This window comes from Diabrotica virgifera, chromosome 1, assembly GCF_917563875.1.
Source record: "Diabrotica virgifera virgifera chromosome 1, PGI_DIABVI_V3a".
In the NCBI taxonomy this organism is placed as follows: domain Eukaryota; kingdom Metazoa; phylum Arthropoda; class Insecta; order Coleoptera; family Chrysomelidae; genus Diabrotica; species Diabrotica virgifera.
Genome location: NC_065443.1, coordinates 305290747 through 305308943, shown reverse-complemented (window position 1 = coordinate 305308943; position 18197 = coordinate 305290747). Strand labels below are relative to the sequence as shown.

Below are 18197 nucleotides of genomic sequence, written 5' to 3'. Positions count from 1 at the left end.
AGCATTAAAACTAAACGGTTTTAATTCCAAGGCAACCTTGCTTTTATGTAGGATATGCTTAAATATTTTCATATGCTAAAATGTCAAAAATGATTTATTACAAATGTCACTTACAAATGTTTAAATTGTGAAAATTATGGTAAAAATGGATAAAACACCTTCAAAAAGTAATTATAACTCTCATAGAAAACGAAGTTCGTCAGAAGAATCCCATCGGAAATTGTTTGCAATACTTTCTTGAACATTATGAGAGATTTTCGGAGGTCCCATAAACAAAATTTTACAGTAACTGAATTAGGTGAGATGAGGAGCCCAAAATTGAAGTCAGATGATCAAAAAAGACTATATTGGATTACTTTTTGTTAACCTATAAGATAAATTATTGTTATTTAATATGCTTAATCAAAATTTAACCCTCACGCACAAGTTGTAGTCTATTTGACTAACAACTTCAGTGAGAAATTGGGTTTATTTTTTATGTATTAGTTGCAACAAATAAACTCTATTATCCAGATTTAGCCATACGGCTCACACTCCCTCTAAGGGGAAAATTGACTCATCCCAGATACCTACGGTATCAAAAGGATTGAGCTCTGGTGGGACTCTTTCCGTGTTATCGAGCCCTAGGTGACTTGGTATGCAGGTGTATCTCCCAAAAATTTTCGTACACATCTGGCGGTTGCGAGTAGTACAGCTTTCTGCATGGTCTTGTAAAGATGTTCATTTAGACCCAGCCTTTTTATGCTTTCGAGGAGGTTCTTCGGAATGACTCCAGTAGTAGACATAACAATAGGTATCGTCTGGGTACTTTGCATTCTCCATTGCCTTCGTATTTGAATTTCTAGATCTCGGTACTTGGCGATCTTTTCAGTGAATTTACTACGTAGATTATTGTTGTTAGGTATCGCCACATCAATTAGTGTTGTTTGTCTTGTTAATTTATTAACTAGTACGAGCTCTGGTCTATTATGTGCCACTGTTTGGTCTGTGAGCACAGTGCGGTCCCAGTATAGCCTGTAGTTGCCATCCTCAAGCATACTCTCAGGGACGTATTGATAATACGGGAGATGGTCCGTTTGGAGAAGTCCCAGCTTGATAGCTATCTCTTGATGAAGGATTTTTCCCACTGCGTCATGCCGTTCCTTGTATTCAGTTGCAGCAAATGCCTGGCAGCCCCCTGTAAGATGTTGGATGGTTTCTTGGGCTTGACATCCATATCGGCATCTGTCGTTTTGAACCTGAGGGTCTTTGATGATATATTTCAGGTAGTTTCTGGTTGGTATAACCTGATCCTGAATGGCCAGTAATCAACCCTCCGTTTCAGGGAACATCTTTCCTGATGTCAACCAGTAGTTCGACGCTATATTGTCGACATAATCTTGGCTGACCTCATTGGGATGTCGCCCGTGCAAAGGTTTACCCATCCAGGCGCGCACTTTATCGTCCTTAGTAAGGTGGTTTATGCGCAGTTCTGCTTCCCTCAGTTTGATCGGTGTTGTGTCATCTACTGCGCAGATAGCGCGATGTAGAGTAGATGTCTCAGCCTGCATCTGAAAATAAGTTCTTAAATTAGCAATTTGTTTATCTAATTGCTCACCTATATCCATAAGTCCTCTTCCTCCTAAATACCGGGGTAATGTCGTTCGTTCTACTGCACTTTTAGGGTGGTGTTTTTGTGCCTTTGTGAGGTGTGTTCGTACTTTTCGCTGAAGATTTTCTATATCCGTTTTTGTCCACTTAACAATACCAAATGAATAGCTAAGCGCGGAACAAGCGTAGGTGTTTAGTGCCTTAAACAAATTTTTACTATTAAGCTGTGAACGAAGCAGCTGTTTTACCCTTCTTATAAACTCGGTAGTTATCTCAGTTTTCATTTGCTTATGGTCAATTTTCCGCGCCTGCTTTACTCCAAGATATTTGTACATATCGTTTTCGCCCATGGCCTCGATGTTCTGGCCATTTTGCATATCGAATCCACCGGGCTGTACCTTTCCTCTGACTATATTCAAAACACGGCACTTGTCTAGACCGAACTGCATACTAATATCATTAGAAAATGTTTCTACAGTTTTTAGCATCTGTTCTAGGTGTTCTCGAGTGGAAGCCATTAATTTCAAATCATCCATATACAACAGATGATTGAGCTTCGCTACCACAGTATTATTGCTTTTAATGCTAAAACCTGAGTCAGTGGAGTTTAATAGCTGGGAAAGGGGGTTCAAAGCTAAACAGAACCACAATGGACTCAACGAGTCTCCTTGAAATAGGCCCCGGTTGATTGCGATATTTTCGGTTTCGATATTGTTTTCACCAGGTATTTGGAGGTGAATTTTAGTCTTCCAATCTCTCATTATATGCCTTAAAAAGGTCACTATGTTATCATCTACTTTGTATATTTTCAATATATCTATTAGCCATTCATGCGGTACTGAATCAAAGGCCTTTTTATAGTCAATAAAAGCAGTAAAAAGGTTCCTTTTTTTAGTGAATGCCTGGTTAGAAATGACTGAGTCGATGATAAGCTGTTCTTTGCAACCCATGGAACCCTTAGCGCATCCTTTCTGTTGAGGCTCTATGATATTGTTTAGAGCACAGTGTTGGTAGATACGCCGGGTTACACAGGATGTGACCAATTTATACAAAGTTGGAAGACAAGTAATTGGGCGGTACTTGGATGGATCTTGGGTGTTATTTTGATCCTTGGATATTAAATAAGTAGTTCCCTGAGTTAGAAATGATGGTAATTCCTGCGGATTAGAAATAACATTATTAATTAATGTTGATAAGCACTCATGAATACTCCAAAACTTTTTAAGCCAGAAGTTCTGAACTCCGTCTGGTCCAGGAGATTTCCAGTTATGAAGCTCTTTGATGACATTTGAGACTTCTTCAGTCGTGAATGGTTCGTAGTTAGCAGTGACGTAGTGGTGACAGTTGTGCGTCGTATCTTCTATCCAGCCAGCATTGTTGTTAAAAGCAGCTGGTGTGGAAAGTTGATTTCCCCAAAACTCATGAATTTCTTCTTGGCTTGGGTAAAACTCTATTATTATCCAGATTTAGCCATACGGCTCACACTCCCTCTAAGGGGAAAATTGACTCATCCCAGATACCTACGGTATCAAAAGGATTGAGCTCTGGTGGGACTCTTTCCGTGTTATCGAGCCCTAGGTGACTTGGAATGCAGGTGTATCTCCCAAAAATTTTCGTACACTTCTGGCCGTCGCAAGTAGTACAGCTTTCTGCATGGTCTTATAAAGATGTTCATTGAGACCCAGCTTTTTTATGCTTTCGAGGAGGGTCTTCGGAATGACTCCAGTAGTAGATATAACAATAGGTATCGTCTGGGTACTTTGCATTCTCCATTGTCTCCGTATTTGAATTTCCAGATCTCTATACTTGGCGATCTTTTCAGTAAATTTACTACGTAGATTATTGTTGTTAGGTATCGCCACATCAATTAGTGTTGTTTGTCTTGTTAATTTATTAACTAGTACGAGATCTGGTCTATTATGTGCCACTGTTTGGTCTGTGAGCACACTGCGGTCCCAGTATAGCTTGTAGTTGCCATCCTCAAGCATACTCTCAGGAACGTATTGATAATATGGGAGATGGTCCGTTTGGAGAAGTCCCAACTTGTTAGCTATCTCCTGATGAAGGATTTTTCCCACTGCGTCATGCCGTTCCTTATATTCAGTTGCAGCAAATGCTTGGCAGCCCCCTGTAATATGTTGGATGGTTTCTTGGGCTTGACATCCATATCGGCATCTGTCGTTTTGAACCTGAGGGTCTTTGACGATATATTTCAGGTAATTTCTGGTTGGTATAACCTGATCCTGAATGGCCAGTAATGAACCCTCCGTTTCAGGGAACATCTTTCCTGATGTCAACCAATAGTTCGACGCTGTATTGTCGACATAGTCTTGGCTGACCTCATTGGGATGTCGCCCGTGCAGAGGTTTACCCATCCAGGCGCGCAGTTTTTCGTCCTTAGTAAGGTGGTTTAAGCGCATTTCTGGTTCCCTCAATTTGATCGGTGTTGTGTCATCTACTGCGCAAATGGCGCGGTGTAGAGTAGATGTCTCAGCCTGCATCTGAAAATAAGTTCTTAAATTAGCAATTTGTTTATCTAATTGCTCACCTATATCCATAAGCCCTCTTCCTCCTAAATACCGGGGTAATGTCGTTCGTTCTACTGCACTTTTAGGGTGGTGTTTTTGTGCCTTTGTGAGGTGTGTTCGTACTTTTCGCTGAAGATTTTCTATATCCGTTTTTGTCCACTTAACAATACCAAATGAATAGCTAAGCGCGGAACAAGCGTAGGTGTTAAGTGCCTTAAACAAATTTTTACTGTTAAGCTGTGAACGAAGCAGCTGTTTTACCCTTCTTATAAACTCAGTAGTTATCTCAGTTTTCATTTGCTTATGGTCAATTTTCCGCGCCTGCTTTACTCCAAGATATTTGTACATATCGTTGTCGCCCATGGCCTCGATGTTCTGGCCATTTTGCATATCGAATCCACCGGGCTGTACCTTTCCTCTGACTATATTCAAAACACGGCACTTGTCTAGACCGAACTGCATACTAATATCATTAGAGAATGTTTCTACAGTTTTTAGCATCTCTTCTAGGTGTTCTCGAGTGGAAGCCATTAATTTCAAATCATCCATATACAACAGATGATTGAGCTTCGCTACCACACTATTATTGCTTTTAATGCTAAAACCTGAGTCAGTGGAGTTTAATAGCTGGGAAAGGGGGTTCAAAGCTAAACAGAACCACAATGGACTCAACGAGTCTCCTTGAAATAGGCCCCGGTTGATTGCGATATTTTCTGTTTCGATATTGTTTTCACCAGGTATTTGGAGGTGAATTTTAGTCTTCCAATCTCTCATTATATGCTTTAAAAAGGTCACTATGTTATCATCGACTTTGTATATTTTCAATATATCTATTAGCCATTCATGCGGTACTGAATCAAAGGCCTTTTTATAGTCAATAAAAGCAGTAAAAAGGTTCCTTTTTTTAGTGAATGCCTGGTTAGAAATGACTGAGTCGATGATAAGCTGTTCTTTGCAACCCATGGAACCCTTAGCGCATCCTTTCTGTTGAGGCTCTATGATATTGTTTAGAGCACAATGTTGGTAGATACGCCGGGTTACACAGGATGTGACCAATTTATACAAAGTTGGAAGACAAGTAATTGGGCGGTACTTGGATGGATCTTGGGTGTTATTTTGATCCTTGGGTATTAAATAAGTAGTTCCCTGAGTTAGAAATGATGGTAATTCCTGCGGATTAGAAATAACATGATTAATTAATGTTGATAAGCACTCATGAATACTCCAAAACTTTTTAAGCCAGAAGTTCTGGACTCCGTCTGGTCCAGGAGATTTCCAGTTATGAAGCTCTTTGATGACATTTGAGACTTCTTCAGTCGTGAATGGTTCGTAGTTAGCAGTGACGTAGTGGTGACAGTTGTGCGTCGTATCTTCTATCCAGCCAGCATTGTTGTTAAAAACAGCTGGTGTGGAAAGTTGATTTCCCCAAAACTCATGAATTTCTTCTTGGCTTGGGTAAGACTTGTCGACACTTTCTACGGTGGAATTGAGTTTTCGGTAGAACGCCTTCTCAGAGTTCCCAAAAAGTGCATTGTCACATTTTCGGTTGTTACTAACTTTATACCTTCTTAATCGTCCTGAATAGACGGAGAGTTTTTGTTTTAATGTATCCAGACACTGTTGGGCTGTGTTATTTTCTGGATCGTATCTCGAGTGTCTTGCAGTGCTCCGCATTATTTCTTCAGCTCTCTTAATGACCTTTCTACTTGTTACACCTCTTACATATTCTGTAACTTGACCAATATCCCTACGCAGTAATTCAATTTTTCCGAGAAGTCTTTTTTCCCAGGGTGCAGTTCTGTTACCAGTCCTTCCGTTATTAGTACCCCGTCGTGTTCTGATCTTAACGCCCATTACATTAGCAATTGCTGTTGCTGCACAGTAGATTAGCATATGCAGATATTCCAATGTGTGGGCTTCTACGACATAATTGGGTAGGACTTCAGTGTTCACAATTTGTAACAGCGCACCTAGTTTCTTACAAGAGTTTATTCGTGGTAGCGGTGGTCTGCTAAGTGGATTTGTTCCATTAAACTCTTGTACGGCACGCGCCATTTCGTTTGCTAGACTATCGCGCAACTCGTTGTTTTCCTGCTGTGTATTGTCAGGTTGAGTTTCTGGTATGGGAATCTCAGGGATCTGCTCATCAAGGATTTCATCAGGGACTTGATCTAAAACTAGCACTTGGTTGTTAATCTCCCGTTCGACTTCGCTTTTGATCGTATTGCGTCTAGCCTCTGGGATAAGGTTGTTTCTTATGATTACCCGGTATTGATCTGATACTCTTTGCTCCGATACTTGAATATCTGGGTACTCCCTGCAAAATTCGGCATACAGCTGTTGTCTGTAGCCGATCGTTTCTTGACCGAAGTTTGTCACCTTATAATAGGAGCGCAAAATGCTTTCGTTAATGGACACAGTCCATTTCATGCGCTGCCTCGGTCGTCCCGCTTGAGTGAGCGCCGGCTGATGTTCCAGCGCAGCACCTTCAGCGGGTGGAGCTCTTGCTGTTGTTTGGCTCGCTTGTGGTTGTTGTTGTTGTTGGGCTGTAGCTGATTGTATGACAGGGGCCCGCCTCCTCAACACCCTGCCACCGACGTCCCGCATGCTGTCACGTCCAGCGCCGGCTCCAGACGTGCCCTGGCGATCCCCAGGCAGCGATCCTAAACATAAATTATTATTCTCCATTCTCATGGGTGTGCATTTTATACCTACTGCCAGGTGTCAGTTTTTGTTCCACGGCAAGTATCCCTGCTACTCTCTGGGTACTGGCGCTACGAATACCCAGAAAGCATCCCCCATTCGCAGGGGGCCGCGCCTGATAGAAGAACTGACAAAAAAACTCCCACAGGCTATTATTATTATTATTATTATTATTATTATATGCTCTTGGAAAGGTATAAAATAAAACCATTTGATCTTAACAGTTCTCTGTTGATAGACTAAATAGTTTTATTTAATTTTCGGTCATATTGCTTTCCGGAGATCCTGAAAACCATGATAGATTACAATATAAGGCTTGCATAAAAATTATAAATAAGCGACTTAAAGACATGAATTCGATTTATTTTAACATTAAAACATTAAAATTGACGATAAAATTATTTTTCTTTTAAATTAATATTATTCTGATTTAAATTGTTTTATTATTATTATTATTTTTTAATCGCCAAAGGTCAGAACTTTTAGGGCGCGTGAGTTATTTAGACCTATTTTTGTTAACCTTATCAATAAAGTTAAGTGCGCAAGTGTTTTTCTACCTTGACAGTCCGAAATAACCAAGTTCTTTTTATTATTTTATGGTTACAAATACGTATCTACACTACATTCACATAGCAAATTCCCAACATAAACAAACGCACGTGTTAACGATTCGTCCACTCATTCGTCAAGAAGCTATTAAATATAATTTATCGCCCTAAACGAGGCGGTTTCTCATTTTACAGGTCCTAACTTGTCAGTCTGCATCTGCAAATTCAAATTGTATTTTTTAGCGTGTTAGTTTTTAAGAAAATATTATTTTGTGTTATGTTATGTACTTTACAGTAGTTATTGTTGAGTTATTAATTAAGACTGGTCGTGTTTTATAGTTTTATGTTTTATAGTCGTGACATGAAATTTGGCATACATGTAGCTAATATGTCAAAGAAAAAACTAATACTGTGCCGATGTGTGCTTTGGTCCTGGCAAAAAAATACACGTTCAAAATAAGCCCGGAAATGGATAAATAGATTAATTCTAAGCAACTTTTGTTCTATAGCGGTTTTTCACTTTATTCACAAAGTCAATACTTTTCGAGTTATTTGTGAGTGAGTATGTTCATTTTTCAACAAAATAACCACGTTTTTAGACGGTTTTTTGCAAATATTCCAAAAAGTAAATATTTTATCGAAAAAAACATTCTTAGCAAAAACATAACTTATAAATAACATAACCTTATATGATGCTACTTTATTGAAAATGTTCACCTTGTTATGTATATCTGAGTTAATGAACATTTTATTTTACCACATTTTTCTTAAGGACATAGGCACAAAATTTCGCCTATCAAAATGTTCGATGTGTTTTAAATGTATTCATTTTTTTCGAGTCCTGTGAAAACTAATAAATATTTTTGAAAAATTTAAAGGCAGAATGAAAGATTACATTATTATTGAGGGCCGAAAGTCCCTGAAAACTTCTATAATGTTTATTTTAATAAGTTACAGGGGTGAAAATAAAAGAGAAAATTTAGGGTGATTTTTAATTGCAAATATTTCACTAAAAAGAAACTTTTTATTTATTCCAAGGGACTCTTGACCCTCGGTAATAAGGTAATATTTTATTCTGCGTTTAAATTTTTCAAAAACACTTATTAGTTTTGTCAGGAATCGAAAACAATTAATAAATTTAAAACACATTAAAAATTTTGACAGCCGATATTTTGCGCCTTTTCCCTTAAAAAGAACAAAATTTTGTTTACAAATAAATTTCAAGCAATTCTTACGGTATTAGTTTCAAAAGTAAATATTTTTAAAAAACATATGATACACCTCAGTACGGCCCTGTTTAGCTTCCACGTGCGTTTGTTTACAGTTGGGAATTTGTAAAGTGAATGGACTGTACCTACCTATCAAAACACATTTAAAAGTCTCCATTTAAGAAACCTTTTTAAGTTTGCTATAAAACTGCCTGCACTTAAAGTGTCTTTTAACATGGTTTTAAAAGCACCTTCACAGCAGCTTTAAAACCAGTTGCTTAAGAAAACAAAGTTTTAAGAAGGTTTTTATTTTTGGTTTTATTGACCTCTTTCAGTGTGGGCCCTTTTATGCTGAAAGCGGTTTTATTGCAACCTTAAGGTTTACTTAAAAACCAATTGGTTTTAATTTTAGTTTTATTCTACAGTTTTAAAGCATCATTAAAAGAATTAATAAACCCGTTCGGTGCTACTTGGGTAGATACTTTGGAGTGGCTATTAAGATCAGCTAATTTGTCACCCATCGAACATGTGTGGGATATAGTAGGTCAAAAACTAAATCGATTGCCACGTCCGTCACCAAACTTAGAAGACCTGTTGCATGCCAGTATGAGTATTTCGCAATATGGTATAGACCAATTAATTCGATCAATGTTCTATAGAATAACTGAGTGTGTAGAAAATCAAGGAGGAGGCACTCATTATTCATTTTTTGGCGAAAATTACGTTGAAAATGTGTTCATAATGTTATCAAATAAAGAATATTAAAATGTACTAGGTATTGCATTTTTTTGGCCATCAGTATACTCGTAAATACGGTTTAAGTCCCGTGTCGATATGATACTGAGAATTTAAGCTACATAATATGTAGTAGTTCACCTAAGATAGACTAGCTACTGGCTAAGTAACTTCTCATGGGTAGATAGTAGGAATGACCAACACGTCAATCGTGTTGGCCACCACTGGCGAAGCGTCCATGTAACCACTGTTACCATTGGTAATAGTTAAAAATCTTGCAAATAAATATTTCATGACGGTGAATAATTCCATTTACCAATATTTTTACTAATAGAAATATATTATTATATTATGTGTTAATAGTACCTAATTCAGTAAATAGCCAACTACTCGTAGACACACGAAAATATTGGCGAGTTTATGTGACTCAGTTGCACTTTATTATACTCTGTTACCAGTCTTATTTGTGGTTACAATGGTTATATCCTCGCTGTCGCTCGGGACCGGCGAGTGTCTGAAAATTTTGAAGGAACGACGGCGTAAGTCCGTAAGCGCGCTGTGTACATCAGCAGCTCTGTTACCAGATTTAAATTTGGTTAAAATACCTATAAAAAGTGTGAGCGAAGTTAACCATGGATGAGTGTCGCTGCGTAATCGATCAACTACTTGAAAAGTAATTCCCCTTGTATAGTAATTTTGAAGAAAAAAATGAGATTATTGAAAATGAAAGGATTACTTTAAAGAATATAAAAAAAGGAATCAAAAAAATTAGTTCAATATTTTAAATTTAGTTGGTACCGTGAAAATCCTTGGTTATGTGGTTGCAAGAAAAATAGACTATATTATTGGCCATGTCTTCTGGTTTCTACAGAAAAATGGGTGGACCAGGTTCACGATTTAAATAGTTTTAGAGTTTTAAAAAGGAGACATGAAATTTCTCCGTTACCTACATGTAACATGTATACCTAATTTGATTCAGTTTGGCAAAACAAGAATCGAAAGTTCTCTTAACCAAGCTTTTAAAGCAAATATTGCTAAACATAATGAGTTTGTTAAAAAAAATAGATAGGTATGTCCTTAGCACACTTATAATAGATACCGTATGTTTTTTGGCCAAACAAGAATTAGCGTTTCGTGGTCATTTTGAGGCGAGGGCGACGACTCTGACAATCGAGGCAATTACAGGGATTTGTTAACATTAATTGTCAAAAAAGATCAACAATTTTGCCAACATCTAGAAACATCAACTGTTTTTTGGAGAGTTTCAAGTGATATACAAAATGATATTATTGAAGGTATATATACCGGGTGTCCCAATAAGAATGGCCCTTGGCTATATCTCTGGAACCGTTTATGGTACAGCTTTGAGAAAAAAAAATTATAACAAAAGTTGTCTCGGGAAAAGCTTGGAAATTATTTTCATAATTGTAGGTCCATCGCTAGAGGGCGTAATTGAATATCAAAAATTAAAAAATCTAAATTTTATAAAATTTGCCTAATGAAAGGGCACTGGAAATCCGATCATCGTATTCATCATAAAATTCTGCGCATATTTGATTTCATAAGTTTAAGTCTACCTTTGCAAATAAGAGGTGGGTGTGAGTGGGAACCTTCTTATGAAAAAAAGGCTATAAGTCCGCTTCTGCTAAATCCAATTTTGCAAACTTGGTCTTGTTGAAAACAGCTCTTTTTCGTCAATGTAAGAGTTATAATTTCGAACCAGCTTACTAGGTTGTAGGCCAGCTACGAGGCGTTATTTTTTTTCAGAAATCTAGTATTCTTTGGAAAATATTAAATACAAGTATGCATTTTTAATCCTATATTACAAAATAAGACCAAATTAACAATAAAATAGCGAAAACCGCATGTCGATACCGTTTTTCTATCTCGAGATATCTTACAAAACGTGTAAATTTAAAAACATAACTATTACTGTCACCGGTAAATGAACTTAAGGAAAATTAGTGTGCTACGGAAAAAACAAAGAAACATTTTCCAGATCTCAACGTATACAATAGGGCTTTTCAACGCTTCTCATTTGTTTCAAGCCTCTGTCATATGTCGTATATTAAGATTATACACGAATTATACGACATTATGACAGAGGCTGGAAACAAATTCGAAGCGTTGAAAAGCCTTATTAATTAAAACAACAATAAGACAAACAACACTATAAAATATAACAAAGATATAAAAACATCTATTTAGTGACGACCTAAATGTTCAAATTGTTGCCCATCATTTTCGATGCAAGCATTTACTCTTTCAAGAGTAGATTGAACAGCACTCACAATTTCTGCTAATGCTTTGAATGGCGTTTCGTATTCTCTGGATCATGTTTTCTCTAGTAGTGTAGTAAAAGCTTGCATCGAAAATGATGGGCAACAATTTGAACAGTTAGGTCGTCACTAAGTAGTTGTTATAATATACTATACACTATTTGTTATATTTTTTAGTGTTGTTTGTCTTATTGTTGTTTTAATTAATTATATTTATATACGTTAACATCTGGAAAATGTTTCTTTGTTTTTTCCATAGCACACTACTTTTTCTTAACTTAGTTTACCGGTGACAGTAACAGTTATGTTTAAAATTTACACGTTTCTTAAGATATCTCGAGATAGAAAAAAGGTACCGACATGCGGTTTTCGCTACTCTATTGCTAATTTAATCTAGTTTTATAATACAGGATTAAAAATGCATACTTCTATTTAATATTTTCCAAAAAAAACTAGATTTCTGAAAAAATTAAATAACGCCTCGTAGCTGGCATATTACTGATTAGGCTGGTTCGAAATTATATTTCTTAGATTGACGAAAAAGATACGTTTTCAACAAGACCAAGTTTGCAAAATTCGATTTAGCAGAACTGGACTTAGCCATTTTTTCATAACAAGGTTCCCACTCACCCCTACCTCTTATTTGCAAAGGTAGTCTTAAACATGTGAAATAAAATATGCGCAGAATTTTATGAAGAAGGCGATGATCGAATTTCCAGTGCCCCTTCATTAGGAAAATTTTGTAAAATTTAGATTTTTTAATTCTTGATATTCAATTACGCCCTCTAGCGGTAGACCCACAATTATTAAAATAATTTCCAGGCTTTTCCCGAGGCACCTTTTGTTATAAATTTTTTTTTCTCAATGCTGTACTATAAACGTTTCCTGAGATATGGCCGAGACCCATTCTTATTGGGACACCCGGTACATTTAGCCATATCTTCATTTTTTTCAATAAGATTTTTTGCATCTGGTTTTGGTAACACTTTAGAAAAAGTCATGCGTCGCTACTGGAAGAAACGGGTTAGTACACAATTAATAATTGTGCATTAATATTATTGAATCATGCTATCAACTATGAAAGTTGAACAAGTTGTTATTCTCATCTTCTGACCTTCAAAAGCACTTTGAAATACAATTTTAAAGTACATTTGTACATATAGCGTACGAATATAGAGTACAAATAGCATAGAGCTCAGTACGCATAGCTGTCTTATAATTATTGGAACAGCTTTTGTTAGCATATTTTTAAAATGTACTTTGCTACCTGATGTTCATATATATAGATACTAAATGGTTTTTAGGTCTTGGAAGATTAATCCTTTGAAAAAAATCCACGAGGAAAAGAAAATTCCTGTAGATCGCTGTATACCATAAATCAAAAAAATACCGGATCCTTTGTAAATCCTGGGTCTCCTCGACAGCGGCACCGAAAAACTGCGGCCGTAACACTGCGATGAATTACGTCAGATTACGGTAAAAAATTCAAGGTTCTTCACTGCGGCAATGGAATGTGCAAACTCAGCAAGCGCTGGCTTCCAACGCATCCTTGGAAACCAACGCTATTATTTTGCATGGTACAGTTTTTTATGATGTCATTCATCGCAGTGTTACACTCGCAGTTTGTCGGTGCCGCTTTCGAGGAAACCGAGGCTTAAAAGGTATATTTAAAAGACCCCAATAAGATTAAATGAGTGAAACAGAATTTCGACAACGAATCAAGTAATCTGTTAACCGAGGTACTCAGTACCAAACGGCGACGCTAGGAAAATATTCAAATAATGCATCGCAGAAAACCTATATGAAACGTGTCATTTTGTGCTCTAATACAGAGTATGGTATAATACAAAAATGAAATTCCCCCTTAGAGGTCAGTCTAGCCATACTCCGGTGTAAATATTTTAATACTTGCACCATCTTCTCGTCTCGTTTTGATCCAAATCAGTCTTCTTGCGAAGCCTCTTTGAAAAGGAATAGAAACGATTAATTTCATTTTTTTACCCCAATAAGAGTTCCATTACATTAACAAAACGTTTTCGGATTAACAAATAATCCATCATCAGTGTTAAAAGCTCTAAAATAATAAGTATAACCTAATTAATAAAGGATAATGTAAAAAGTTGACTATGGTTAAGAATTGCCAGAGGTCATATTTACAATAGCATTACATTTTTTTGTCACTCAGTATAATATACTGATATACTGATGTATTATATTAACTGTCTTTCATTTCAACATCAACACAATGAAAATACTAGTGTCAATAAAAAACATATTAGTCTCAATATTGAGTAATTTTCATTAATTTTAAGCAAAGTGTTGTGACTAAGCGTAATGCATCAATAGTGAAATAGAAAGATAAAGATATGTGACTAATGTTAATTAGTTCTTAATCACAGGAAATTTAAGCAGACATAAAACTTACGGAATCCGTAATAAACTAAGCTAATTTGTTTATAGAGATAGAGCTTAAAATCAATGTCTTGGAACAGGTCCCTAGGAAAGAATACCTCTTATAATAAGACTTATGTATTAAAATTGATGACAAGGTGAAATAAATCATCCTCAGTTAAAACTCATGTTCTTGTTTAAACACAATAAAATATGAGCCTGTGTTTAATATACTTAGGTAAATAAATACTGTAATTTCAAAATGGTATGAATTAAATAATTTAGCCACCATATTCCAAGGTTGGGCAGTCCCATCTCTCTTTGATTTGTATTGGATGATAGGTATTTGGCATTATTTATGACTTTCAGGAAGTCATCAAAATATTTTTTTTAAAGTGTGAATTTACAATAGGACCCCCATTATCCGAGGCTCTATTAATCGGGGTTCCAATTAACTGTGGTGACAAAAAGCAAATTTTTTATGTTATTTTTTATTTATATGTATTTATTTTTTTTTAATGTTTTATACAATATACATACATACCATAATTTAATATACACATGTAAGTACATATATGTGAAAAAACATTTGTTTTTTAATAAAAGTGATTTTTAGGATACATTTTTTTAATTATCCTTCTTATCTATCACATTAAGTCAATAAAATAATGTATTTCCATTATCCGGTGTTTTCGATTATCCGTGCACCCCCAAACCCTTCATTACCCCGGATAACGGTGGTTCTACTGTATATTTAAAATTGAATGAGGTGAAATATAAGTCACAAAGGCACAGAACTATGCACCCCCAAACCCTTCATTACCCCGGATAACGGAGGTTCTACTGTATATTTAAAATTTAATGAGGTGAAATATAAGTCACAAAGGGACAGAACTATACCAAGGCTTTATTAGAGAGGTTGAACATAATTTAATTTTACACCAGACATGAAAATCCAACCCAAAATTTTACTGTGAATATGTATTTTTCAATATTGGCAAAAATACAAAAAAAAATTAACAAAACAACCTTGCCCTGTATTTAAAAAATTGCTTCTATAATTAGACAATTATATAACAAAAAAAACTATATTTTATTCAATAACAAATGAAGGAGAAAAAACAATTTAAAAGCTTGGAATGTTAAAAAAAATAATACTTACAAGTGGGGTTGGGGTAGCAGATCCAAACATAAAGAACTGTTTGTATTGTTCAAAGGTAAAAAACTAAAAACATACAAAATAAGTACACGGAGGTAGTACTTCACACAAGATCACATACTTTAACTGCTCTCTTTGGGGTTTCGGCTAAAATGGGGGGCACTATGCCTTTCCAGAAGGAAAACATCCCTTCGTGCTTATACATTTTTCCGAAGCAGTCTATAATGCCTTTATAGTATCTGGGGTCATTGCGGTCCATAGTTCTAGACTGTATTTGAAGCCTAGTTTTTACCAAATCTAAGGGGTGCATTATACAAACTTCCACAAACCCTTAAAAACAAAAGAATGTTAGGGGGACAAACAATAGTAAATGGTAAAAGACTTACCTGCAGAGCCCCCAGATCCAACCTGGATAGCAGCTTCTTTCAGTGTCTCTTTTACACCCATTGTTAAATATATGTGAAAAATTCCAAAAATACTTTATATTCTACACAAATTTGTTAGATATGTACATTAACAAATTGTTTATACAATTAAAAACTGTTAAACACCTAAACAGAGATAACTATATTACATTAGAGATTATTTAGAATTAGAATTAATCAACATGTTTCCACATACAATCACAGGAGGGGGAGATAGTGGTTTGTTTGTTTCACATAACAAAATTTAAATGTCTAAAAAAATCGTCGGTCAGATCAACGTAACCTCAAAATTCAATGCCTTCTTTGTGAGTGTCAAGGGAAATCTATTTTGATTTTCTTTCAAATCATTTTCCAAAAGTGAAAATCAGTTTGAGTATATATGCAACCAGTATTGCGCTCAATTAGATAAATTATTATAGTTTTCGGTGTAAAAGTTATATTATGGCTCTACTTTATTAGACGAAGTTTTACAGTTTTAGTAATATGTAAGTACATTTAGTATAAAACGAAATGTAAGTAAAGTAAGAAGTAAAAGAAAGTATCTACATCGCAAGAGTGGGCTAGAATAAACAAAAACAAATAAAAATATACTTATATACTAAGAAAATGATTGTTTTTATAGGTCTAAAAATTTGGATGAATTTCATTCATTGGCATCATCAAAATGTAGTTTTTTTTGTTCGCTTTCGTTTACACTCGACGGAATATTCAGACTACTGTAGATCACAAGATTACTCGTAGTAAGCAAAATTATCTCTTTGGTATTTTAAGACTCCAAAAGGGAATGTAGAAGCTGAACTGCAGTTTGAAGTTCAATGTCTTCTATCTGTAATAATTTATAGACACCGTTGATGCGTTCTAAAATCGTTGCCCAAAACTCAATCATTATAATAGTAGTAGGAGAGTATGCTAAATTTGTAGTTACTCGAGCGTTATGGGGACCTACTGGGTTGTGGAAGAGTAGGTCCTAAAACCAAATACCTAAAGTTAAGTTTTCCATAAAGTGGGAGACTTTTCATCTTTTAATTTAATTTTCCATTTCCAATAATCCAAAAATGGGGGCTCTTCTTTAAGATTTTAAGTAAAGTAACCGACTTAATCTGACCTCCGTGGGGGGTCGTGATTGGTGTCATTCGATAGATTTTTCAAAAATATTGAATACGTGTTTTTGCAGTTTTTCGATCTGATGTTCATTTCGCGGGGTTCGTATTTAAAATTTTAAATTCAGATACACCCCACCCCTCTCCGTGGGGGGTCGTGTTTGGTATCATTCGATAGATTTTTGAAAAATATTGAACACGTATTTTTTAGTTTTTTGATCTGACGTTCATTTCGCGAAATATTCGCTTTTTTGTGAAACTTTGTGACTCACCCATTTCCTTACGCCCCGTTCAAATCGTCAGATTTTTGAAATACATATAATTTTGTCAGTTTTGCATGTACTTAACTTACCTTATCTTAATCTGATGATTTTGAGTTTTTCTAAGGATTTTTTTCGGAACCCCCTTAACGAACTTCCCTGTATTAAGAGCCAATATGTGGTAGAGGTACATTTACAGGGTACAAGGTTTCTCCCCATGTGATAATCTGAAGCGCTCGAGTAACTGCAAAAATCCCCGCTTAGGCTCCCCTACCATTTATTAATATTTTTTTTGCATTTCTTTCTACAAACACTTAACTTCATGAACTGTTTCAGCTTTCTGATTAGTGTCTTCAGCAAGATTATGAAAAGCAAACTGAAGGTGTTGTAACCTTTAGACAATAAAGCTCTTGTTGCATCAGCTCTTGCACTCCATCTATAGTTTATCTTGTTCTTTTAACCTTCCGTTATTCGCACCAATTTTGTGTGATGGATCAGTAATATTTTTCAATTTTTTTTAACAAGCTTTATAGTTGTTGTTTCTTCTACAGTTGTAGTAATTTTCTCATGTTTTTACACACATAATATAATTAATGTCCGACTGGTATATTATTTGACAAATAATGGCATGATTTATGCCCTAGGACATTAAATTTAAATAACTAGTTAAATACTTTGAAGTTGACAAATAACACCCTAAGTAAAACTATGGTTATCACAATTACGTTACGACTATTGCTGGTATATATAAATGTACTTATTTGAAAACTTCAAAATTCATTCAAATTTTTTGCATATACAGAATAATTTAGTCGGACATTAAACGTTGAAGGCACCACGGGTATTATAGAAAACAACGCTTTCAGTCAACGTATATCCCTCAGGCCAAAGGCCCTCGGTATATACACCATTGACCTCAAGTGTTATTATCCTTATAATACCCTTGGTACGGAATTAACTATTACCAAATACTATTGACTGTAATACATCCAACTCCCACAGAAATCTGGAAGCACGTTGCCACTAGCGCCACTGTCGGCTTGAGTTTAACTACGTTTTGACAACGTAAAATTTGACGTAAACATTCAAATTTAATTTTATAAATTTTTGAATAACGAGCTAATTTTGCTTAATTTTTTTTTTTTTGAAAAATGGCTTTGGCAGAGCCGATTAGCCAGACTTGTTTGTGATTGATTGCAGATTCATAGTCATAAATTTCTTATTTCATAACATAAGTACATACTACAATATTATTTTTAGATACATAGGTA

General features: G+C 35.5%; 1 protein-coding gene across 1 annotated transcript in view; it reads right to left on the bottom strand.

The window, feature by feature from the left end:
- LOC126885841 (mitochondrial 2-oxodicarboxylate carrier) overlaps positions 1-15863 on the bottom strand; it is a 34571-nt gene extending 18708 nt beyond the window's left edge. The window contains exons 1-3 of the mRNA XM_050652598.1: positions 15528-15863; positions 15263-15471; positions 15145-15207 (exon numbers count right to left, since the gene is read on the bottom strand). Of these exons, the coding sequence (XP_050508555.1) occupies positions 15145-15207; positions 15263-15471; positions 15528-15588 (333 nt within the window). The 5' untranslated portion in view covers positions 15589-15863. The remainder of the gene's footprint in view (positions 1-15144; positions 15208-15262; positions 15472-15527) is intronic.
- Positions 15864-18197: the final 2334 nt, after the last annotated feature.